The following is a 25,181-nucleotide window of genomic DNA, read 5'->3' as shown; positions in this document are numbered from 1 at the left end:
TTTGACAGATGTTATTATTTGTGTTATTGTGTGTGTGAATTAATTGTATAATAATTTAGATTGATTGTGTATTTTTAAATGATGATTTTCGACCGTGAACAAAAAATGTTTATTATTTCAAATTATGCGAAACGTGAAGAGTTACGTTCTAAGAAGTGTCAAAAGGGACTTCGTAATTGAAATAGAGTATAAATGAAGTAATAATAATAATAATAAATAATAATCTATCTATATATATCGAAACGAAATGCTGTTCGTTAGTCTCGCTAAAACTCGAGAACGGTTGGACCGATTTGGATAATTTTGGTCTTGAATTTTGAATTTGTGGAAGTCCAGAGAAGGTTTAAAAGGTAGATAAATATGAAAATGCTCGGAATTAAATAAAAATAAGAATTTTGTTTTTCCTTTGATGTGTCCGCCGTCGGACGGATTCCTTTTGTTTGTTTTGAGTTTATTTTATACAAGTTTAGGTCTTTTTTTTTCTTTCTTTTCTTAGATGGGTGGATGAGCTTACAGCTCACCTGATGTTAAGTGGTTACTGGAGCCCATAGACATCTACAACGTAAATGCGCCACCCACCTTGAGATATCAGTTCTAAGGTCTCAGTATAGTTACAACGGCTGCCCCACCCTTCAAACCGAAACGTATTTCTGCTTCACGACAGAAATAGGCAGGGTGGCGGTACTTACCCGCGCGGACTCACAAGAGGTCCTACAGTAACCAGTAGCTTAGAGTTTCCTTTACAAGCTTAATGCTAGCTTCATAATTCAATACTTCTTCTTTGTTGTATTACTCTTGTCAGAGCGGTCGTGGTTGTCATTCGTCGTGGAAGGTTGACCATGCGATGGACCGACCAGGTCAAGTTGGCAACGTGCGGCTGTTGAGTGTGCCAGGCTCACCACAAACCGGATGCGGTGGCGATTGCTCGTGAGGCGCATAACATAATTCAATACCACTTACCTACCCGCGCGGACTCACAAGTGGTCCTACCACGAGTAAGCGGTACTACGAAGTCTGCCGGGTCAGCTAATAAAGTATAAAATAAAGTATAGTATGGCACGAAGGCTTGATTTAAAAATAGGTACAGGAACTGCTCTACTAAGTTTTATTCCGACAAGGAAGAAAAGGTGTCGCCAGCGTTTCAACGAACGAAATTCCATCGAATATCGGTAAATGTCAGGGATAAGTTAAAATACATACCAAAACAAACGCCTCTTGTGTGTTAGACATGGAGTTCGTGATTTGTATCTAGTCGGTAATCATAAGGCTTGGTCACAATACATATTTCCAATCAATTAGAAATATGTGAACAAAATTCAAGCTATCTCATTCGTAAGTTACTAAATACGCTGAATCCTGAGATATCTGTTATGTTATATAGCGTGCATGAAAAAAATTCTAACTGGATTTTAATAAAAAGATGATTTTTACTTTCTCGGCTTACCACTACTGCTACCTAGTAGTAATATTGATTCGTATAGACAGACGAACATACGCCCCACTAGGTGTGAAGTAAATACAGGAGCCCAAGGACAGCAGAACGTTAATGCCGCTAACCACCATAATGTAAAGTCGGTCTCAATTTTATTGCATAAAGGCAAATTGCTGCTTCACGCAGAAATAGGAAGGGTCGGGGTACTTATTTGGGATTGCTCTGGCCTCTGACCCTACTTCGCTTTCAGTTACTATCTCGCATGCTAGTAGCTAGCTCCAGCCTAAAGGACGAGACAGCCAAAGTAAGTAAATTAAATTATATTCACATACATGTAGCTTCCGCTGACGTTATTATTTTGGCCAAAATTACACGTTACTTAATTATAAGTTAATTATCAGTTAAATAGAATGATTGATTAAATTTGAGTTGAAATGATTTATTTACTTAATTATTGCCTATTGTCAGATGGTTTCACAGTACATCTGGTGTTAAGCAACCAGGGCCTCAGATATAATTATCTGGATACGATCGAAGTTTCGATTACATTAGTTGACCGCGGGAACCCCCGCTACTCTGACCGGGTTCTGAACCCGGACGGAGATCGGACGTCGGGTGTAAGAGTGCAGGGAAGTTGCCTTCTAAGCCGCATCGTATGCTAGCTTAGCGGAAAAATAGTCAGAAAAGTGGTACCCACCCGTCTGAGCTTGCAACATGACGGTACAGTCACAGGATTAAAGATTGTTGTTACGCTAGTTTACAATTATGTAATATTCTATTTTCATTAATATATATAATTTATTTTATTGTATTATGTTAATGCTACAAGTAGTAATGGAAGTGAGACGGCCACATATGCCGTCTCACTGACAATCGGTGGATCATAAAAGTACTGGAGTGGAGACCTCGTACATGGGCAGTCAGCCAACGAGGTGGACCGATGACCTAGTCAAAGTGGTTGGTAGAGACTGAATGAGAAAGGCAAGAGACCGAAGAGAATGGGGTGCATTCGAAGAGACCTACCTATATACTCAGCATTGGGTGGACACGGGTTCAAGAAGAGAAGCCACGAGTAGAAGCACTTCTTCTACTTAAATTTAAGGTTTAGTATGTGGTTTGTTGGGAGAAAAAATAATTTTTAGTCTGTTTACCTTTGCAAATGCTTTATTACTTAAAAATAGATATTTTATATCTTTATATATAAAAATGAATTGCTGTTCGTTAGTCTCGCTAAAACTCGAGAACGGCTGGACCGATTTGGCTAATTGTGGTCTTGAATGATTTGTGAAAGTCCAGAGAAGGTTTAAAAGGTATGAAAAATATGAAAATGCTCGGAATTTTCCTTTGATGGGTCCTCCGTCGGACGGATTCCTTTTGTTTGTTTTAAGTTTATTTTATACAAAAGTTCAGGTCTTTTATTTCTCGATTGAGGCATTACGAAGTCTGCCGGGTCAGCTAGTTTCCAATAAAAAACAATCGCTAGTATGTCAATTTTGTTTTCAAATTACAATTTCGAGTTTATTCAGAATTGTGTTTGAAATGTAGGAATTTCGACTTTATATGTGTCAATGATTTAGTAATTTTAATGCTTTTTCATTATGCAATTAAATTATAGTGAGTATTTGTTTAACGTTACCAGTATACCACTAAACGTGTGTGTAATATCTTTAATGAGCGTTTAGTATTGCAATTAATGCGAACGATACGGTTACGAAAGCAAAACTAATGTTTGTGTGAAAAAATGTGTTGAATGGTTAGGCCCGACTTTGATGTTAGGGCGGCTTGTTCTAATTTGATTTGTAATTTATTTTTCGAAAGGTCACACGATACTCTTTTTTGGAATATCAGGTTTTATTTTAAATGGTCAACGACTATGCAACATAAGAAAATCGGCAGACAAATAGACTAGAAAGTTATACTTAACTGTTCTATATTTTACCTATTTTACATAAAGATTATCTTTCAATTTCGTATAATCGCATTCTAAGATTGTTATAAAATAATGAATGTAAATATAACGCTCTAGAAAAGTGGTGTTATATTTTGGCTATAATTAAAGCAATGTTTACACTTCAACATAAGGTTGTATGCACACAACTTAACAAACTTAACTAAAACCCGACTCATGCGTCAACATCACTTGAAGTGACAGGTCATATTATTACAGTTAGGTCAGTTTCGAAGCGTGAACGCCTTGCGTTATTCCGAGAAATTTATGTTTATTATATTATGACTAAACATAGAACATTATTCTTGTCAAATATTACAATATTGTAACATTTCGTGAACTTGTAACTAATCATGAGAAAGCCTTGAATGCGTAATGAGAGCGTGCGTTGATTGATATATTGTCTTTAAAGAGTCTAGATATAGTACCTCTTACATATAGGAGACTTGACTAGAGAAATTATAGACGATGCTTTTTTAATTAAGCACTGTTCGTTTTCATGATGTCTTTGTTGACGTTTTTAATAGAAAAACGTATCTAAATATGATTTTTACAAAAAAAATATGTACACGTGGTTACCATAATTTCTATTGTATATTTAAATTTTGAAAAAAAAAAAAACCTGATTACATTCTACAAAAAAGATTTGGGATCGCCATATTTTACATTTGAGTTTTAACTTGGAATGTAATGTTACTAATTCATTAGGAACGTATTTCTTGTACAATTACATGCTCGGTTAAATTTTAAATGATTATCTGTGTTAGAGATTTTTATGTCCTTGTCGGCTTCTTGTTATGATACTATTGCTAAGAGGCATTGACTTTTAGGTTCACATTGTCTCACGTAGCGGCAATCTCAGTGGGATATTGAATTAAATAATTGAATTATTTTTATATAAACATTTTCAAGCTAATGTAATCAAACAGAGTAAAAAGAGGGTTCTTTAAATTTGGTAATTTTAATAGAAGTCGAGGAATGCTATGAAATGTTTATTGTATACATAACTACATTATTTTATTATATATTATATATTATCGCTGGAGCAGACGAGACCTCGAGTGGAGACCGCGCAGCGAAAGACGAAACGTGGGACGCCCCTTGGCTAGGTGGTGCGATGACCTCCGCACGGTGGCCGGCAAGAAGTGGATGAGGAGAGCCGCAGACCGTGCTCAGTGGTGTGGATTGGGAGAGGCCTATTTCCAGCAGTGGACGTCTGTGGGCTGTTGATGATGATGATGATGATGAACTACATTATTGTGCACATGCATATGCGAATTACAAATTGTAAATTTTTTTATTGCTTATATCGGTGGACGAAATCACACCAAGCCCACTTCAGTGTTAAGTGGTTACTGGAGCCCACAAACATCTACAACCAAAATGCACCACCCACCTTGAAAAAGTTCTAAAGTCTCAAGTAAAGTTACAACGGCTGCCCCACCCTTCAAACCGAAACGCATTACTGCTTCACGGCAGAAATAGGCAGGGTGGTGGTAACTAACCACCACCAGTAATTACGAAAATTATAATTTTGCGGGTTTGATTTTTATTATACGATGTTATTCCTTCACCGTGGAAGTCAATCGTGGTCATTTGTTGAGTACGTATTTATTGTCTTAAAGTAACGCAGTTTCAGGGCTCTGGTTGTGATCTTGTCTTACGCTTTCAGGAGGCGTAATTCCCAAATGATTATTACGTAATGTTGTTGAGTTAAAAAAGTGTTGATTAAATACTTAATTTATCTATAAAACCGAATCAACTATACGTTTCATGTTTATGTTTCAAATAATGTTAATAAAATACGAATAAGAATCACTTATTTTTACTGACAATTGTGACAAAGATATGCACGACGAGATCGCTTACGTTAATAACGGAATTTATGAGTTGCAGAGTAAAAGTAGATCTAGATCTAACCATCCATGCCACCCAAGTGCGGTCAGTACGTGACCGACGCCAAGGGCGTCAGGTTAACTGCAAATAGGGTTGCTACGTTCGAGTTTATAACTTTGAATATATTTAGTTATTTTTTTAGGAGGCGCATTAGGTAAGTTTGATTCGTTCTTTTGCATAATACGTAGAATGAGCTCTAAGCAAGCTGGTGATTATTAACACGAGAGCACTAAAAACCACATCTAATTCATTTTTACTAAGCACAGAATTAATTCACAGTCTTCTTATAACAGGCTTATAAAGCTCCAATAACTTGTCATTAATTAGGCCGCTGATAATATTTTTTTGATTAGTGCGCAATGTACCACTTCCTTTAACTTCACTTTTTAATTGTTTGTTGAAGAGGTAAGCGAACGCACGTCTTATCTGATGTTAAATGGCCATCAGCCAAAGATATCACATGGTGAATGTCGCAAAACCTTTGAGAAATAAGTTCAAAGTATCAATTGTATAGTATAATAGCTGGAGTACCATTTAACCCCGCATTACTGGTTTCCAGAACACCCTAACATCGCTAAATATGACTTTAAGGGTTATCGTTTTTAGTATTAAATATTGTAGAAATGATGAAATGAATTTACTTTATTGTTCAATAATCTTTCATTATTCTTTTCAAACCTCCTTCAATTTCTTCGAACATTTCAAAGCACACAGGAAGCACAGAGGGTTGACTTCGTACCTGCATGACACGTGCCAAAACATCTTTTTTTATTATTTATTAGTCTCTTTACACCCTGTAGCATTTACTTAGTCCTAATTGAATGAATTCAATGTCTATCTTTAATCGTATATATTCATTCATATGGTGAGTTATTAACCTGAAAAGTCAACCGTCCGAGTTCATTTGTACGTTATTCAATAGAACCGATGAAAAATGGGTGAATTTTTTTTTATGGAAGATTCCTGCTAGCGCTTATTCCTTTCCAGTTTCACCGGGATATGTGGGCGAGTCAAAGGTTCAGCTAGGAGAGTTGTAATATTGGGAATATTAAAAAAGTTTACGCATGACCGGAGAGGCGTGAAGCTATATAACTCATATTTGACAAGTGTATTTGGGTTGAGAGCCCAAAGAACCGATGTAATGGATATCGATAGCCCTTTGTGACTCGAGGTTTGAATAATAATTGCATATAATTGCGTACCATCCGGCTATGGAATGAGCTCCCCTCGACGGCCCGAGCGCTATGACATGTCCTTCTTCAAACGAGGCTTTAAGCGGTAGCGAGTTATTAAGCGGTAGGCAGCGGCTTGGCTCTGCCCCTGGCATTGCTGAAGTCCATGGGCGACGGTCACCACTCACCATCAGGTGGGCCGTATGCTCGTCTGCCTAAGAGGGAAATAAAAAAAAAATGCATGAAAACTGGCCCCTGAAGATCCGAACACATGACTGCTTCACGGAAGAAATAGATAAGAAGGCAAGGTAAGTAGGAAGGTAGCGATCGGATCTTGACATTACCAATAAAAAGTTTATTTTTTGCGAAATACGTAATTTTCAACACACCGGGAGTTGTTGTTTGTAAGCATATTTAATTTTAAATAACTAATAATAATTGTAATTTTTTTTTTTATTGCCCTTGTAGACAGACGAGCATACGTCGCACCTGATGGTGAGTGGTTACTGTCGCCCATGGACTTCAGCAATGCCAGGGGCAGAGCAAAGCCTCTGCCTACCGAATGCCTACCTAATAATGGCTAATATTTTACGTTGTCTATTATATGATATGATTTATTTTTTCCATAATGAACAATAAGTAACATAAGTAAATAAAAACATAAGTATCATTTTTATCTGCCTTTTCACTACAATAGTTTAGTATTTGTATTTGTACTTGGTGATGTCATTGTCTTGATTCAGAATGCTACCACCCATAAAACTGGGTAGCGACAATTCTCAAGGGCGTCGGGTCAGCCGTCACAAGCTCGATTCTTGGTTACAACCTGCAAAAACTATCCATTTGCGGCATAGAATGCAAATAATAATTATTATTTGAGCTCTTAAATATTTGAATATAACGGCTTAGTAAACTTTATAGGCACAGTTCTGTTACCAATTAGTTTTGATAAATGTACGGTTTTATTGAATACGGGCTCAGACTGTTTATAATAGACGCTATTGTTTGAAACGATATTGTAAGGGTATTTATGTTATTATAACAAATTTAATTGTGAGCTATTACGTTTTTAGGTTATTACGTTAGTAGGATTTCTGAAATAAATCTAACTTAATCGATTTCAAATAAAAATTTCAAGATGATTTTTTAATTAAAAAGTTTCAGACTGATTAAGGACGATGATAATGTATTCATTTGATAACTTTGACCTAAAATCCTTTAAATTTTATGTTAATATAATTTTTAGGCTGTCTCGCTGCTATTACACCAAATTTATATTCATAAGCCGGAGCAAAGTCGGATCGACGCGTTTGAGATGTGGTGCTGGAGGAAAATGCTGCGGATTCCCTGGACGGCGCATCGGACGAACGCATCAATCCTGGAAGAACTAGGCGTCTCCTCAAGACTGTCCACCATTTGCTTACGTAGGATTTTAGAGTTTTTCGGTCACGTTGCGAGGAAAAAGGGTGACAATCTCGAAAGACTTCTCATCACCGGCAAAGTGGAAGGAAAGAGGCCTAGGGGGCCTAGTCCCATGCGCTGGTCCGATCAGATTAGGACGACTTTGGAATCCAGCATCAATGTCGCTATCCACTGCGCGGAGGACAGGAGTGAATGGAAGAACATAGTCCTAACAAAAGCGTTCCGTAAAGGTCACGACTCTCAGCACTGAGGAATACGACGCACGGAGCAGAATATTCATAAGCCACATTCATTGTTTTATCCGAAGAACTACTTCTTTGAAGAGCACAATTTCATATATGCAAATAATATAATATATATTAAATATTTTAGCGATAGTCACCGCCAAGTCGTAATAAGTAAACAAACTAGACTAATAAAATATGTAAATTATATCATTATGGTATCACCCAAATCTACATATTAGCAATTAAACTACGCAAGACAAGTTGTAGGTCAAACGCAAGAAACATTTTAATAAGTCATTATATCCGAATTATTACGTACACGCGTATGATATATCGTAAGTAAATATTGTATTTAATATGTTCCTGGATAATGAATTCATTCGGACATGAATGCAAATTAAACTCAAAGGTCAATTTTGATTGGTTACAATGGATATTTCTAATTTATATTAGTTCTCAACTAGTTTCAGGTCGCACAGTAAAAGTAGGTACCTATAGTTCCGATAATGAATGATATAGTTATTTGGTTATTTAACTGGTCCTGGCATAGAAGATAAAACACCTGGAGCTTTTGTTTGAAGCGATATGACGTGTATTTCGGCTTAAAGAGTGGGGCAGCCGTTGTACTGTAAAACTCCGGTGTGAAGGTGGGTGGCATGTACGTTCTAGATGTCTATGGGCTCCGGTAACCACTTAATACTAGGTGGGTCATGAGCTCGTTCACCCATCTAAGCAATAAATAAATAAATCTTCGTTTTAAGACAAAATATTATCAAGTATTCACTTTAGAGAAACAAAATTACACAAAAAAACATTTTTGTTATAAAATTGAAACATCTAGTTGTTATTCACAAAAGCTTGCGAAAAGTAAATAAGACATGTTTATATTCATCAGTAATGTCTTAGTATCTCTATTCTAAATAGCTTTTATCAATTTTCCACGATCATTTTTGTGGTAAATCTAATTTTGACGTAACCTTGTGTCTTTTTATAGAAAACCATTAGAATTACATTGTTTTTTATCAATCGTAGTCAGCTCTGAAGAGCATGGTTGCATTACATTATTGATTCAGGGTAGATTTTATGAGAACCATAAAACATAGCGCCATATATACATATATTTAATTTTTGTGTTTTTTTTTGTTGCTTCAATGGATGGACGAGTTCACAGCCCACCTGATGTCAAATGTACTGGAGCCCATAGATATCTACCACGTAAATGCGCCACCCTTCTTGAGATATAAGTTCTAAGTTCTCAAGTATAGTTGCCACGGCTGCCCCGCCCTTCAGACCGAAACGCATTACTGCTTCACGGCAGAAATAAGCAGGGTGGTGGGTGGTACCTACCCGTGCGGACTCACAAGAGGTCCTACCACCAGTGTAGTTTTCTTGCACATTGATGTCATTGAATACGTTTTTGCTCCGAAAAACTGGTGCCTATAAAATAATTCGTGCCGGATACAGTTTTGTGGCTTCCTATGATGACTCCTATGAGAGTAGTTGGGATTCTATGGATGCTTGATTATAGACCCAGAAATCGCTAATGCTATCTGAAAGCCAACAGCTTAAGGCACAGTTAATGCATTTTAACGGCAAATCTTGTTTCGATCCAGTGATTTAATGATCAAAACAACATTATTTATCGATATTTTAATTGGTGAAATGTGATTAAATACCCATTGTGAAGTTATCGGACTATTTTATTTATTTTTTTGTGTACTGACTGCTGTATTGTCCGCTTATTAACACTTCGGCTGTTTGTTATCAATGTTAATATAATATGTTATGTACAACACGAAGCGACTGTGATTTATACATCTAAGTGTAACAGGTTTTTCTTTTTAATTTTATTTTTAAGTCTGTCTAGATTGTAACTATGATTATATTTAATTTCTAAATATTTTGGTTTATGTCGCTCGTAAGTCATCTGTTCTGACTTATTTACGAACGGTTCCCATAGTGAAGGAATAGCATTGCGTAATAAAAGTACATAAAATTTATAAATTCGCGTAAGTACTAGCTGTAGTGCGCAGTGTGATTGATATAGCGTAGGATAAGTCTTACTTAATCTTCTTATCACTATCTGAGAGTTTCTGCGGGAAGCGGTCTTGCGTTCCTATTTGCAGGACAAAGCAGCCGTTGTACAACAAAATTGAGACGTCGTCCTCATTTTAGCCTCATTCCCTTCATGACTTCAGTGGGCTTCGGTAGCTATTTAACACCAGATGAAGAGAAATTAAAACTGAAAACGTACAACCAAGGCTGCCCTCGCGGTTCCTATATCATTAAAATACTTGAAATATAAAATGTTCGTTATTACCAAACGTAATACTATTATTAGGTATTAAAAAGTTACACATAAAAACGTATTTAAGCAAAATAAAATGAAAATATCATGATTGTGGTCGAAGTCAATAAAATAATGTAATATTAAGAATAACTCATAAACTAACTGGTCATATTCTGATAAAAATTAAATTGAACCACATGAGAAGCACCAGGATTTAAATAAAAAAATCATCACGTAAAAGAAGCGTATCGAATTGATAATTTCCTTCTTTTTTTTTTAAGTCACTTAAAAAGTATACTTGAAACGGTATTGTGAATAAAAAAATAAAAAAATTAAATTTTTAAATTCGATTAATTATTGTTGATTTATTCATATATGTAAAAGTAATCAAGGGCGTAAACTCATTTGAAAGACATGATTTTTGAAAACTTTTCCTTGATGTTTTTTTTTTTTATTGCTTAGATTGGTGGACGAGCTCACAGCCCACCTGGTGTTAAGTGGTTACTGGAGCCCATAGACATCTACGACGTAAATGCGCCACTCACCTTGAGATATAAGTTCTAAGGTCTCAGTATAGTTACAACGGGTACCCCACCCTTCAAACCGAAACGCATTTCTGCTTCACGGTAGAAATAGGCGGGGTGGTGGCACCTACCCGTGCGGACTTACAAGAGGTCCTACCACCAGTGATGTCAAATAAAAAAAAGCTTCATAAAAGTAGTTTTATGAAAAACGTTCTGCCCTTTTAGTTTTCGAATCATTACCGATTATTTAAATGGATTGTTTCCGGTATCATACACTCAACAAGTTAATGTCATACATAACCGGCTCCCAAAACTGCTTAAAGCTATATAAATTAAAATTGACGTAGATAGGTACTTAGCACCGACAATAAAAATATTTGATCATACGAAATTAAATAATTTTAATGCTTAATGATGAAGTACAATGTTGTATTTTGGAACTGTATACTACTGTTAATTTAACTTAAGACCAGTATTTATTTTGCGGTAAGCAGTACCACCACATTTCTGCCGTAAACTAACGTGAACGGAAATAAAAATTGATTTACAAAGCCAGGCATAAACAGTTAATCTTTTAGAAATCTATATTTGGCGGACACGTAATGTAAGCGAAGGCACGTAATGGACACTCCCCATGCGACAGTGCGTGGATACCCGCAGTCCCGCGCGTTAGCTGACTTTTATTTGTGTTACATTGCATGCCAATTAAGTCGTTTCTAAAATATGGTTTTACGATCGCTATATATTTTATATTACAAGTAACCTTTAGTTCCTGTTAACTTTTTCTGAAGTGTTTTTAATAGGCCCCTCTATGTATATGGTACAAAAGATTTCTCACATGAATTATATTCTAAAACTCGGAAATCGTAAAATGCAATATCTAAGTATATTAATACGTGAAGAAAAAACCTTGTATCCCTTTTACACACTTATAGAGAATATAGAGAAGAAGTGCACAATGCTAATTTTTTTTTTAAAATAATGCATAAAAGATACATTAAATCAATAAAGAAAACATTACACACACTACATACCATGTATTTGACGCACACGCGCATGCATACTATTTATTGTCAAACTTTTGTTCTTGACGTCTGTGGTCAAATTGAGAATAGATTAATTATTGTTTGTCTTTATTAACATTTTTTTATAGTGTAGCCTTGGCGAAATTTGTGATTATAGACGTATAAAATACAATCATAATAGTGTACAAACTTACAATCCCAATTAATTATAGTCGAATTTCGACTACTGCGGGACCTCTAGTAATATTAATTATCTCCATATGTGAGTTTAGGTAAATTGTTGTGGGTTGTTAAATATATTTTTTCAATACAAATATGGTATAACGATTGTGGCAAATACTTGATGTATGTTCGCCTAATAAATGTACGTTTGAAATAATTAAGCAATTTTATTTGGCGAGGACGGCAATTAATTCGATGCTTATTATTTTTGTAGTTCCACTTTATGTGTTATGTGCTATGTCTATATTTAGTCATCGTATTAAATGATAGTTTTATTTAAATGTATCCTGAGGCATGCCTTCAAAACTACTTTGTTACTAGTTGGAAGATAAAATTATCTTTCGACATCAGATATAGTTTTTTTCCCCAGTTGTAAGTACAGACAGAGAGCAATCGACTAGGATGAGTGAAATTTCATTAGAATAAATTTAGCCTTAAAATTCTATGAAAAAAAATAATAGGACAATTAAAAATATATCAATGACTAGCTGACCTGGCAGACTTCGTAGTGCCACTTACTGGTGGTAGGACCTCTTGTGAGTCCGCGCGGGTAGGTACCACCGCCCCGCTTATTTCTGCCGTGAAGCGTAATGCGTTTGGGTTTGTAACTATTGTTGTAACTATACTGAAACCTTAGGGCTGATATCTCAAGCTGGGTGGCGCATTTACGTTGTGGATGTCTATGGGCTCTAGTAACCACTTAACACCAGGTGGGCTGTGAGCTCGTCCACCCACCTAAGCAATAAAAAAAAAAAAAATTTTATGTACCTTTTAAACCTCTGGACTTCCACAAATACATAATTCAAGACCAAAATTAGCCAAATCGGTCCAGCCGTTCTCAAGCTTTAGCGAGACTAACGAACAGCAATTCGTTTTTATATAGATAGATAGATTTACAAACCATCAACTAAAACAATCCGCATATAAATAAATAGGAAAAAGAGTACCATTTGATTTTATATCACAACTTTAATTTCAAATGTCGAATACATTCATTTAAATTATTCTTATCTCGGAACTCGTTCGAAAACTGATTTTGTAAACAAAAAAAATACAGGATCGGCTGTAATTAGTTAAGTTAATGGAAATGTTAAAGGATTTTCGTATCAACATTTTATGTTGATTGTAAATTTTTAAAGGTTTTTTAACTCAATAAATAAGGTACAATGGATATGGCGATATGGCAATGGTGACATACTCGCCTTTTTTCGAATTACCTCGCCACAAAAGAAATACACAAGGCGCTCCACTGATTCACGTGATAAATATTGTTTGTCGAAGCATGTTTACGATACGTACTGGTAACTACATGCTTAAGGTTTTCCATTGTCCGACAAAGATGACAAATGTTGATAATTTGTAACTTTATCGATTTATGAAGCTTTTATTTTTTTGTTAATTGTGTTATTTGCATTCAAAATGTTACACTCGACCAAGTGTAATCCAAAAGACTTGAATTTGTTTTAATACTGAATAAGATGAAATATTTTTATCGCCGAAGAAAAGTACATTGGTCTATAATATTTATAAACTAGTTTATAAACTTCTAGAAGATTCAAGAGAGTCGATGTGCTATCTTACTAAGGGGAGACGGAGCATTGGCTCTGCCTCTGAAAACCCTGACCTCACGCAATTCACCTCATTATAGTCTTGGTGACTGATAGCAGGAATGAACGCTATACATATACACATATATAAACCTAGAATTATTAGTTAAATTTGCATGGCTGTTCTCAATACTTAATGTAAAAAAGGTAAAATAGCCGATATTTTTATTAGGTGCTCAAAGAAAGTGTACCTTTTTGTTTCTGGTAGACTTTTAAGATTGGTCTAGGAGTTTTGGAGATCCCTTAGGAATGTTTTTGAATTTCAGATCCTTCAGATCTACTCTCGGTGCTTTTAGACACTCCAAGCACCGGTCACCGTTCTGATCGAACTGGTAAATGCGACGAAAAGTTCAAAGTGCAACCTAGCCCATAAACACAACCCACTGACCTCTCGCCGGATCTTTTCAGCGGGTCACGATTCCGATCCGGTCGAAGATTCAGCGAAGAACAGCTCTTGCTAGGGTCAATGTTAAAAAAACCTCCCAGGTTGAGGCCTGTGAGCTCACCAACTAGACTACGCGTACTAGCCTTTAGGCTATCAACGATTAGATGAAATATCTAACGCCGGATCTTCTCAGCGGGTCGCAATTCCGATCCGGTAGTAGATTCATTCGCGAAGTAGTTGCTCTTGAGTTGTTAGGTCTCCTTCGGGGGCGCTCGGGCAGCTGCTAGCAAATCCCATCCCTTCTGGCTGAGCCTTTGCTTGCCCACCTGTCCTGGTGACTGGAAAGGCCTCCGGGCCACCAGTAATCCTTTAGTCATAAAAAAACACCTCTGTAGCATTTTATAACTGGTACATGGGACACGAAATTACCGATCGGGCTGCAGGCGCGGATATCGGTGCTCATAGTCATCATAAAGGTTAAGAAATTCAAGTCAATGCTTCCATTTATCGGTCAAATTATTATTCGAAATTTAAATTGTAAAATTTATGATAATCTTCTTTTTCTCCACCTTATCCCACTAGGTGGGGTTGGAACAGTTAATTTTTCTCTTCGATTCTCTTCTATCAGCCGTCATCGCAACATTCACTCCTCTCTCTCTCATATCGTCATTCACACACTCAATCCATGTCTTCTTCGGTCGACCTCTTCCCCCTCTACCCCCTATCTAAAATTTATGATAATGTTATAATATTTATCTGGATTTACATGTAATTTCCTACGGATTAAATGTAATGTTCTTTTAAACGCACCGCCGAACTAGGAAATATAAAGCGATTTGAATACAATAGCAGCGAGACAATAATCGTGCGTTACTAAGTCTTATAGTAATACATGTTGGTGTTGGCGACAATAACAAAATTATACTCTCCAATCGGGAGTTTCACTTAAATTGGTTGGTTATTCACGAAGTTAGAGAAAAGGCATTTTTGTTGGTTTATGTAGGATATTTTCTTTCCGTAATCGGCAAATGGTCGCTTGGTTTTTTTTTTTTCCTACCTATGCTGATAGCCTTGAGAAGCTATTTCAGCTTCGCCTTGACGTGTAGGTGGGCTCACGGGGCTCAAACCGGGAGTGATGAGCAGTGCTTCGCAGAATCTACCACTGGATCGGAAACGCGACCCACTGAGAAGATCCGGCGAGACACTTTGTCTATTCATTACGGATTTATGTGCGAAATAAGGTCGAAATTTTAATAATGTCTCACCCTTAAAAGCAGAACGCATAACTACTTAGCGCCAGTAATAGACAAGACGGCTGATATTTTGCAGGCTTATAGTAGTATTATATAGTATACACAAAATATAGTACCCTTTTTTTAAGTATAATCATTATCATATTTCATCCGGTAATTTTTGATTGTACTTTCAACAAACAAGTAAACGAACCGATAAAGATCTGATATTTGTGTTGTGGAGTCAAGGACACATATTATAATTTTTATACGTTTATATCTTTATTCTATAGGTAGGCGCTTCCTTAACATTTACGTAAAAATAAATATAAAATGCTTTGAAGTAATTGCATACACCTAGTACGGTAGTAAATAGATGCGGTAGTCTGTATTAGTTGCACATAGTCGAAACTAGGGCGCGCTATATTTTTTAATTTGATATGTTAATTGTTTCACGCATTCTTATTTGTTAATACTTACGTTGCTTGTGAAGCAAGACATAGAATAGATCTAGGTAGAATAATTTCTGAAGTTTTTGCAAAATTTGAATGTGAGAAAAAAAAAGATGTTAGTTATTTAATATTGGAGAGATCACGTGTGTCTCGTAAACTTAATCGTTATCTACTAGTAGTACCTAATTAGGCTAATAATAAAAAAATGATGATCCTTCAAAACTTTCCACATTCGTCATTCGTCACCCCAAGACAGGATTGTCTTCAGTAGACAAGAAGGAATCTACCAATGCTTCGATATTTCTTCAATTTAGATTCGATTTTATGGGGAACTGGCTGACCAGTTGACCGGCACTTCTTTCCATAAAGATCTTTTTTGTCTAGCCTTTATTAACGGTAACGGAAAATCCAATCTGCAGTCCAACTGATGCAGTGAGATACTGTCAATAGGCCAAAGTTATTTTCCAATTCATTCATTCTTCTCTTCATTATTAGGATTCCATTAGGATTAGTAGCCACGATACTAACAACTGATTAACTTACACTAAGATATATATTTTGCTATGATTATTTCGCTCCAGTGGCTAAAACATGTGTCAAAACATTTTGATCTCATGCAAGGCTTGGATGTGTCAAATTGATTATCCAATGACTATGGTTTTAAGACGCGACCTTCCTACACGCACTTCGTGTGTGGTAACAATATATCATTCACACCAGACAGATAACTGACAATGATATGTAATCTTGTGATTTAAGTGAAAAAGTTTTACTTGTTTTCTTATTGTTCTACAGGCGACCAATAAACAGATTGATTAATCTAAATGTCGATTGTTATCCAAATTAATTATAATGAATTTGTATATCGCGATAAAGTTAAATTCTCGGTAACAAAACTTTATCCATACATCAGAACATTACAGTCCCAAGTCACAGGTCAACGCAGACCATTTTATCTTAATAACCTAGATTCTGCTAACTCCCATTGTGTAAACGTCCATAGCCGCGTGCCATTCGGCAACTTTATTATAATCACAAAGATTTACAGCACATAATCCGATTTTGTACAATAATACCAATTCTGTAATTTTTTATTTTTTTTAATTTTTTAATTTAGTTCTGTTTTGATGATTCTTATAATTAAGTAAATATTATAGCAAAACGAAGATGTCATTTTAAATTATGTTGATTTAGTGAAATGTCTGCTAAGCAGTTGTAGTGCTTGTGGTAGCCAGCGACCTGGCTGTGGTCCTGGCATTGCTGACGTTCGTGAGTGACGGTAACCACTTACCATCAGGTGGACCGTAAGCTCGTCTGCCTACAAAGGCAAATAAAAAAAAATCACTCATATATACTTCGATAAGTAACTCAAATCATAGGCGAAATAATAAATTCAAACAAACCAACTTTCTCGAAAATAACCTATTAACCAATTACTACAAATGAAATACGAAATATTGTGAACAAAAAAAAAGAAAGAAATGCATGCGTAAACACAATAAATTGGTTCGCGCGTCGCGCAACGCGCTGCCAAGGTCATTACCGAACGTTTTCTCTGCAATCAAGCTACATACTTAGGAATTTGGTTGGTTTTTTGTTTCCGCTTATTAAACTATTTGATATCGAACGAAGCTGATAATCATAGTCGCTGATCGTCTAATTGACGCCTGTGCCTTTAGTGCATGCCTACGCGTAGAGGAACAATATTTAGGTCAGACATGCTTAAATCAATTCGACTTGAATCAAGACCGCTTAAAAAGTTTTTTAAGATAAAATTACAGTAAAATGAAGAGTTTAAGATTTAAGATACTTATTTCATGTATTGGGGTGTGGTCGTGGATTTAAGCAGTTTCTTGAGAGTGCAGTCACGACGGGAGAGTGAACTGAATATTTCAGAGGGCGGCGATCTTGTACTAAAAAAATAGGTTAGGGCTTTCCCGAATTCTGTCAATCGATTCGAGTGGTGACTCCTTTGTTGACACTAGCGGCCAATTCTTAAAGTTCTGATCTGTGTTTTCGAAAAACTTTTTTTTATGATTATAGGATAACTTGTGGCTCGGAGGCCTTTCCAGTTTCACCAGGACAGGAGCAAAGGCTCATCCAGGAAGGGTGGGATTTGCTAAATGCTGCTCGAGCGCCTCTGAAGGAGACCTATCCACTCTCCTACGATATATAGTATGTATTGCTTTTTTAGCAAGCCCGAAAACTGTTTGTTAAAACATGTACATTAATTAGACGACTTAGATACGGGTATAAGACATCGGTCTTTCTAAACCACTAACGATGATGTCTTTCCCACGTAGAACTTTGGTAAAAACATATCTTTTTCTGTTAACCTAGCTTTTCTATTCTAACCCTTTTGTGAGCTGGAAGTAGTACGAATCATTTTTATACTATACTAGCTGTACCTGTCCGCTTCGCTGGTTATTTAAAATTAACATTATTATTTCTCACCCCCACAAAGATTCTCATCATTAACGCCCCCACAACTGGTGTAGGGAGTCCAACGCTCATATAAATATTAACCTATCCATTAAGTACATGTATTTTCTACATCGATACCAAGTTTCAAGTCAATCGGATGCATGGTTCAGTAGTTATAACGGAACATCCGTAAAAACCACTGTAGATTTATATATTTTTTTTTTTATTGCCCTTGTAGGCAGACGAGCATACGGCCCACCTGATGGTGAGTGGTTACCGTCGCCCATGGACTTCAGCAATGCCAGGGGCAGAGCCAGGCCGCTGCCTACCGCTTAATACTCTCCACAAGCCTCGTTTGAAGCAGGACATGTCATAGCGCTCAGGAAACACCGTGGAGGGGAGCTCATTCCATAGCCGGATGGTACGTGGCAAAAAAGATCTCTGGAAACGCACTGTGGATGACCGCAGTGGCTCCAGGTAGTATGGATGAACTCTACTCCGGTGGCGGGCGGTGCGATGGTAAAAACGAGATGCCGGTATCATCTCGAACAACTCCTCAGAGCACTCCCCATGGAACATACGGTACAAAATACAGAGGGAACCGAAGTCCCTCCGCAGACCCAGAGGATATATTAGTATAGATTTGGGATCGCATTGTGCTATGGCCGTTTTGCTTAATTCTGCCGCCAAGCAGTCACATGTTTCGGCGATTTCAAGAACGCGACAGCTGTATTATTTACATTGTAACTAAGACGGCGACTCATTTCCCAAGATGGCTAGCAACATTTACGCGTTACAACTACACCGGAAACTTTTAACGTAAGAATTTTTAAGATAAGTTTGTTGACGATATAAATGTAAGGGCTTGAATTTTACTTTAGTTTTTTACTTATATGATTTAGATGTTGTGATCGATTGACCAAAATTCTGGATCGATAATGTTCTGATTATTACCGGTTCTATGTATGCAGAACATATAATTACCATTTGAGATTTGTTGATAAATTCACTTTAACTAGCTCGTTGTCCCACATTTAAGATCTAATGATAGTGTTTAATTATCAATTTGATTGACAACACGCCGGTCAAAGTGTATGAATTGTTAATGCATAACGTCATGTCCGCATAACTGCCTTCTACCTGTTGTTATTTCCGTGGCTTGCTTAGTTTACAAACTCAATGATTTTTTTAAATTTAAGTATTACAACTATATATACTAAAGAGGCCCGCTCCGGCTTCGCTCGGGTCTTTATCAAAAATTTCAACGATATTTGACGTTGGTTTATTTTTTTAAATTAAAAAGCACTTATTGCGGCATAAGAATAATAGTTAGACATATGCTATCGCGACATTTTTTTTATATAATAATGTGTTGTACAAAGTCGTAGTACATTATTATATTCTATCATCAATAGTTTTCGCAGGGCACGCGATGTAAAGAATATTTTAGGTAATTTTTTTACACCTTGGGTTACATTATTGTAGTTTTAGTAAGGATCCCTATTTTTTTTAAAAAAAGATTATAATCTATGTCACTCGGGAATAGTGTAGCTTCCAAACAGTGAAAGAATTTTTCAAATCGGTTCAGTAGTATCGGAGCCTATTCAATACAAACAAACAAACAAATCTTTCCTCTTTATAATATTATTATAGAAATATAGATAACTAGGATGTGGATTTGGTTATTATATTTTTATATCGTGTTTAAATCAACACACAGATTAATAGTCTCATTATGTGTGAATGCTGTTTTTTTATCTTTTTTCCTTCGCTATCGCACTATCGGCTACTGCAGTATTAAAGAACTTAAGTACGTAATAGATTTCTCATTAAATAATTAAGAAACGAGTAAGAAAATTTTATCGTATCACTAGCTGACCCAGCAGACTTCGTAGTCCCTCAATCGATAAATAAAAGACCTAAACTTTTGTATAAAATAAACTTAAAACAAACAAAAGGATAAAAATCTCCCGTCCGACGGGAGATGCACCGAAGGGAAAACAAAATTGTTATTTTTATTTAATACCGAGCAAATTCGTATTTATCTACATTTTAAACCTTCTCTGGACTTCCACAAATAATTCAAAATTAGCCAGATCGGTCCGTTCTCGAGTTTTAGCGAGATTAACGAACAGCAATTCATTTTTATATATATAGATTTATTTTATCATTTGTGACATAGTGAATGAAATATACAATATAAATTTCTTCTCCGTTGCCTCTCTGCTGTTGCTGCCTCTACTAATAGAGGTACAGTCATACTAACTTGAGGCCCTTTCTTTCGCTAAATATATTGCTTTTTGTCTTCGTTGTCCCGCCATATCGGACCCAGGCGGCAGGGAGGCGCAAAGCCGCCGTCGCCGAAAACGTCTTTTCGGATCCCCCGGATTCACTCTCGGAGCTTTTAGGCCTCTCAAGAGTTCGACAAGTGAACTAACCCATAGACACAACTCACCGAGTTTCTCATCGTATCTTCTCAGTGGGTCGCGATTCTGATCCGAGCGAAGATTCTGCGAAGAGCTGCCCTTGCCCTAGGAAGTGTTACCAAATTCTCTCAGGTTGAGCCCGTGAGCTCAACTACTTGTCCGCGCGTAACTGGAAGAGTCCTTTAGACCATCAACGAACAGGTAGGGGAAAAAAAACGAGATGCGAAAAAACGAGATATATCGTAGATTAAGAGTCAAAATACTTTTCGGTAGGCAGCGGCTTGGCTCTGCCCCTGGCATTGCTGAAGTCCATGGGCGACGGTAACCACTCACCATCAGGTGGGTCGTATGCTCGTCTGTCTACATCGGGCAATAAAATAAAAAAAAACTTAATTTTATTACTGAAATTTATTTTACAGTACATTACATTAACTTTTTACACTTGACAATATAACTAGGAATATTGAAGTAAAAGAGGTACAGATTGGCAAGCATTTGAGTGATTTAAATACCTATTATTAATGGAATATTAATACTACGAGTATATAAAATTAATGAACATCAAACGTCATTAAATTAATATCAAATTGATGTAATTCAAATAATATTTTAGTTAATTATTTATACAAACGAATAATAAATACAAATTAACATCATACAAAAATACATTTATTTCGTTACTAAAACAATACTTACGTTCCTCGTCATGTCAATTTGCGATGTGACGTAGTAATCATAGCCTTTTTCTAATGATAATGAATAATTAATCTAAATAAATTACGAATATTTAATAGAAAAACTCGGAATGCACGAGCTGCGAGTGTATATTTTATTTTTGCCTTTTAATAGTTTGTTCTCATTTAGTTGATGGAAAATCTAAAGTGGTATAAGCAGGTCTAGCTCTAGACACGGCTGACCTTCGAGGCCTGGGATGGGTCTTCCCTCCTTCCATATTCGTACTCAAACTAGTTTCGCCTTCTTCAGGCAAATACGGGGCTCTGGGACTTAAGACCAAAGCTTTGTAGGATGAGTGCGAATCTGCAATGCTTCTGCCGTCCCCTTCATCTCTTCTAGACAGTTCCGAGAATGGAGACACAGAACGTTTCTCTATTCCACTCGGTCCGGGCATTTCATCTTTAGACTTCAATTCGTATTGGTTTTCTTCTTTTCTTTTGATATTAACATCTTTCTTGAATTTTGTTTGACGTTCAATTAAGTCGGCTGTGGTTAAGTTAGAACCCTGTACGTCGGTTTCTAAGGGAGGCGCCGACAGCCACGGCCTAGAGGTGCTGTTGCTGCACCATCTCTCGTCTGTTTCACTTGTGTCTCCTAAGAGTCCTAGCTTCTCCAAGTTTTGCAGTAGTAGGTTTTCACTGGAACTTGCCGTCCTCATTTCTGTTTTCGATTCTTCGGCAAGAAGGAGCTCAGCTAGAGGGGGCGCGAGGCCAAGCCCGATGTTTCTTTCGTGATAAACTTCTGATATGGTGGGCGTGAGTTCTCCGCTCATGTGTCGCACGTGTGCCATAGAATCGCGACTGTTCGTTCCCATTTTGGGTCTGGGAGCTCGTTTTGAAGTGGACGGTTGATTCAGTTGGTCACCCTTATCCTCCTCCGACCTCCTCGGTTGCGCCGTGGCAAGCTCATAGAAGGCATCCAAGTACCTTGTATGGGCGTGTTCAGGTCGTCTTCTTAGTACGGTATCGTGACCGGAGTTTTCCCAGTCAGAGTCATCGGAAGGCGGTCTTCTGGTGTACAAGGTGCGGATTTTAGTTTGGTGTGCGAGTGCGAGGGAGACGTCGCGAGGAGGTGCGGCGGAGGGCGGTGGGGCTGCGGGGGGCGAGGGTGTGAACGCGGCGTCACTTTCCCCGCGGTAGCGTGGTGCCGGGGGTCCGGGGGGCGGAGGGGGGACAGTGGAGGCTGTAGAAGCGGAGTTGGGACCGGGGGCGGGAGCGGGGGGCGGCGCAGTCCTACCATCCGGCTCTCCTCGACCCACCTCCGTGGTCGACCCTCGTACATACATAGTAAAGGCACCACCGCAGGATCCAATCGGTAACGGCGGAGGCGGTACGGAAGACGCACTCTCTTCTGTGGATATAACAATCACTTACTTAACACAATATGCACATCGAAAAATTTGGTACGTAATAAACAAAACATATTAAGGGAAGTAGTCAATTTTTTATTTCATAATTTTATTCGCTGTCAACCGGCACTGGTAGTTACCGTAATCAAGTTTATTTCTACTGCGGAGCAGTAATGCGTTCCGGTTTGGAGGGTGGGCAACTGTTGTACAATACAATCTCGACTTTAGCCTCCTGACTCAAGATGGATTGGATGGACACTTTGTTCAGTCTGTTATAGTCTATATAAATTATAAGTAGTCTGTATAAATTGGCCGCGAGTTCGTCTTCTTATCTAGCGAAATCAATACCTCGAAAGTCATATTGGCAGTGAGCACAAAAAGGTCAAGTTTTGCTGGGAAACATCACCCACATTTTGTATGTATTTGTGCGAAACAATAATACGGTGGAACTCACGTCTATGTTGCCTTGGTGGGGGCTCTCCGTCAGAGTGTGGTTCGAGGTCGCCGTCGTCAATCGAAGCCAATGATTCTACGCTCGAACTCGACTCGAGGCTGAGGCTGCGTGGTGCTTCTTGTGTATCTGAAATAAGAGTAACTCAATTACTCAAGTCACTAGAATTAGTCATCATCATTATCATCATTCTTTCCTATTACTCTCTGCTGGGGTGTAGGGCTCGAATCAAATCCTTCTATTTATACTAGAAATAGTCACAAGAAAAAAAAAACCCATCTAGGCCCGTTTACGGAACATCTATATCAAGATTGACTCCGATTGGGAACATGTTCTTGTATACAGTTTTATTTATTACGTAGATGGACGAACTCACGATCCACCTACTGTTACGGTAGCCTATAGACGTTATCGCAAGGTGATGCATCTACCCACCTCGAGGCTTGAGGTCGAAGGCTCAAATGTATTCCGGCTGTCACACCAGTGCGGGCTTGTAACGCCTTCAATAATTAACTATTCATCTATTCTGCGAAGTACTGCTGTTGCTTGGGCTAGTGTTAACATCGTTACCAGGCTCGGTAACGCTGGCATATCCCTCTAAGGTGACCAGCGTCGGTAGAAAAAAAATTAACCTATATTTTAAAAACATAGGCAACCCTAGCATAGTTTTATAAGATACTAATAGCAAAATCGCGTGTTAGACAATTAAAATAAAACTGAGCCCCGTGGTTATAGACAGTAAACGTAAAGTATACTCACCGAACAACGCAAGAAGAGCCTGTAGTACAAATTGTATGTGTCGTCTGTTTGCAGCTTTACCAGTGCGCAGGGTTACCTCGTCTTGTCCTACTTCGGCCAGGTCGAAGCCGAGGGACGCCAATAGTTCATGACAACCGTTCACACGCCATAACCTACAACATTTGTACTTATTTGTTCTTTTATTGGTGGTAGGACCTCTTGTGAGTCCGCAGGGGAAGGTACCACCACCCTGCCTATTTCTGCCGTGAAGCAGTAATGCGTTTCGGTTTGAAGGGTGGGGCAGCCGTTGTAACTATACTTGAGACCTTAGAACTTATATCTCAAGATGGGTGGCGCATTTGTGTCGTAGATGTTTATGGGTTCCAGTAACCACTTAATACCAGTTGGGCTCGTCCACCCATCTAAGCAATAAAAAAAAAAGTTTTTTAGTCATCTTTTTAGAAAATAAACTCTTCATGTTACACATGACATAATTGAAAACGAGCAAGATTTTTCTTTCGGCACTGACAATTATACTTTTTTTTGTCTCACCTAACATTCACAGCTACTTCGATGGTCTCATTCTCGGAGTTTTTCACCGAAAACTGTGATATGACGGACCGGACTAGTCCTATGATGTCATCAGCCACATCTCCGTTCGAGATAAGCTTCGACAAGGCTTGAAGAGTAGTCGATGTTAGACCTGAAAATAATATTGGTTCACTGGTACGAATCAATTGGTTTACTTGTGGGGAAGAAAGGGAAAATATGTCCCGCTTTTTGCTACCTTTACTCTAGTCTTGGAGTCAAAGAGGAGAACGTTTCAATGATCTCATAAAAATATCGCCCATTGATTAGAACCAGAAAGGATGATGATAACTATCAACAGTCCACATTTCAAAATTGGCACGAATTGATGAAACGAAATGAAAATGAGGTTGGTAAGAGAATGTTAACTATGAATGTGGAAGGTTATAGAGGAAGGGGTAGACCTAAGAAGAAATGGATGGATAGCGTTAAGGACCATATGGGTAAGAGGGGAGTGAACGAAGAAATGGTACATGATCGAAGAGTATGGAAGGAGAAAACATCACCCCTGGTAACTGGGAGAAGGGCAGTATAATGATGATGATGTCAAAATATGCACAATACTATAAATAATAAATTAAAACAACTGGTTTGATTCCATTACACAATGTTATTCCATCCGTGCTTTTCAATACAG

At 37.6% G+C, this 25,181-nt stretch overlaps 1 protein-coding gene across 2 annotated transcripts in view; it reads right to left on the bottom strand.

Moving 5' to 3' along the window:
* Positions 1 to 21,073: 21,073 nt before the first annotated feature.
* Positions 21,074 to 25,181, bottom strand: part of LOC101740550 (tetratricopeptide repeat protein 28) — a 105,674-nt gene continuing 101,566 nt past the window's right edge. The window contains exons 39-42 of one of the 2 annotated variants that reach the window (XM_062672982.1): positions 24,509 to 24,659; positions 23,978 to 24,129; positions 23,222 to 23,347; positions 21,074 to 22,766 (exon numbers count right to left, since the gene is read on the bottom strand). In XM_062672982.1, coding sequence (XP_062528966.1) covers positions 21,541 to 22,766; positions 23,222 to 23,347; positions 23,978 to 24,129; positions 24,509 to 24,659 — 1,655 coding nt within the window. In that variant the 3' untranslated portion in view covers positions 21,074 to 21,540. Of the gene's footprint in view, positions 22,770 to 23,221; positions 23,348 to 23,977; positions 24,130 to 24,508; positions 24,660 to 25,181 lie in introns of both variants that reach the window. The other variant, XM_012692807.4, reaches the window with a different exon arrangement.

This window comes from Bombyx mori, chromosome 16 (genome assembly GCF_030269925.1).
Source record: "Bombyx mori chromosome 16, ASM3026992v2".
Taxonomy (NCBI): domain Eukaryota; kingdom Metazoa; phylum Arthropoda; class Insecta; order Lepidoptera; family Bombycidae; genus Bombyx; species Bombyx mori.
The sequence above is the reverse complement of the archived record's forward strand: the minus strand, read 5'-3'. Positions and strand labels throughout refer to the sequence as shown.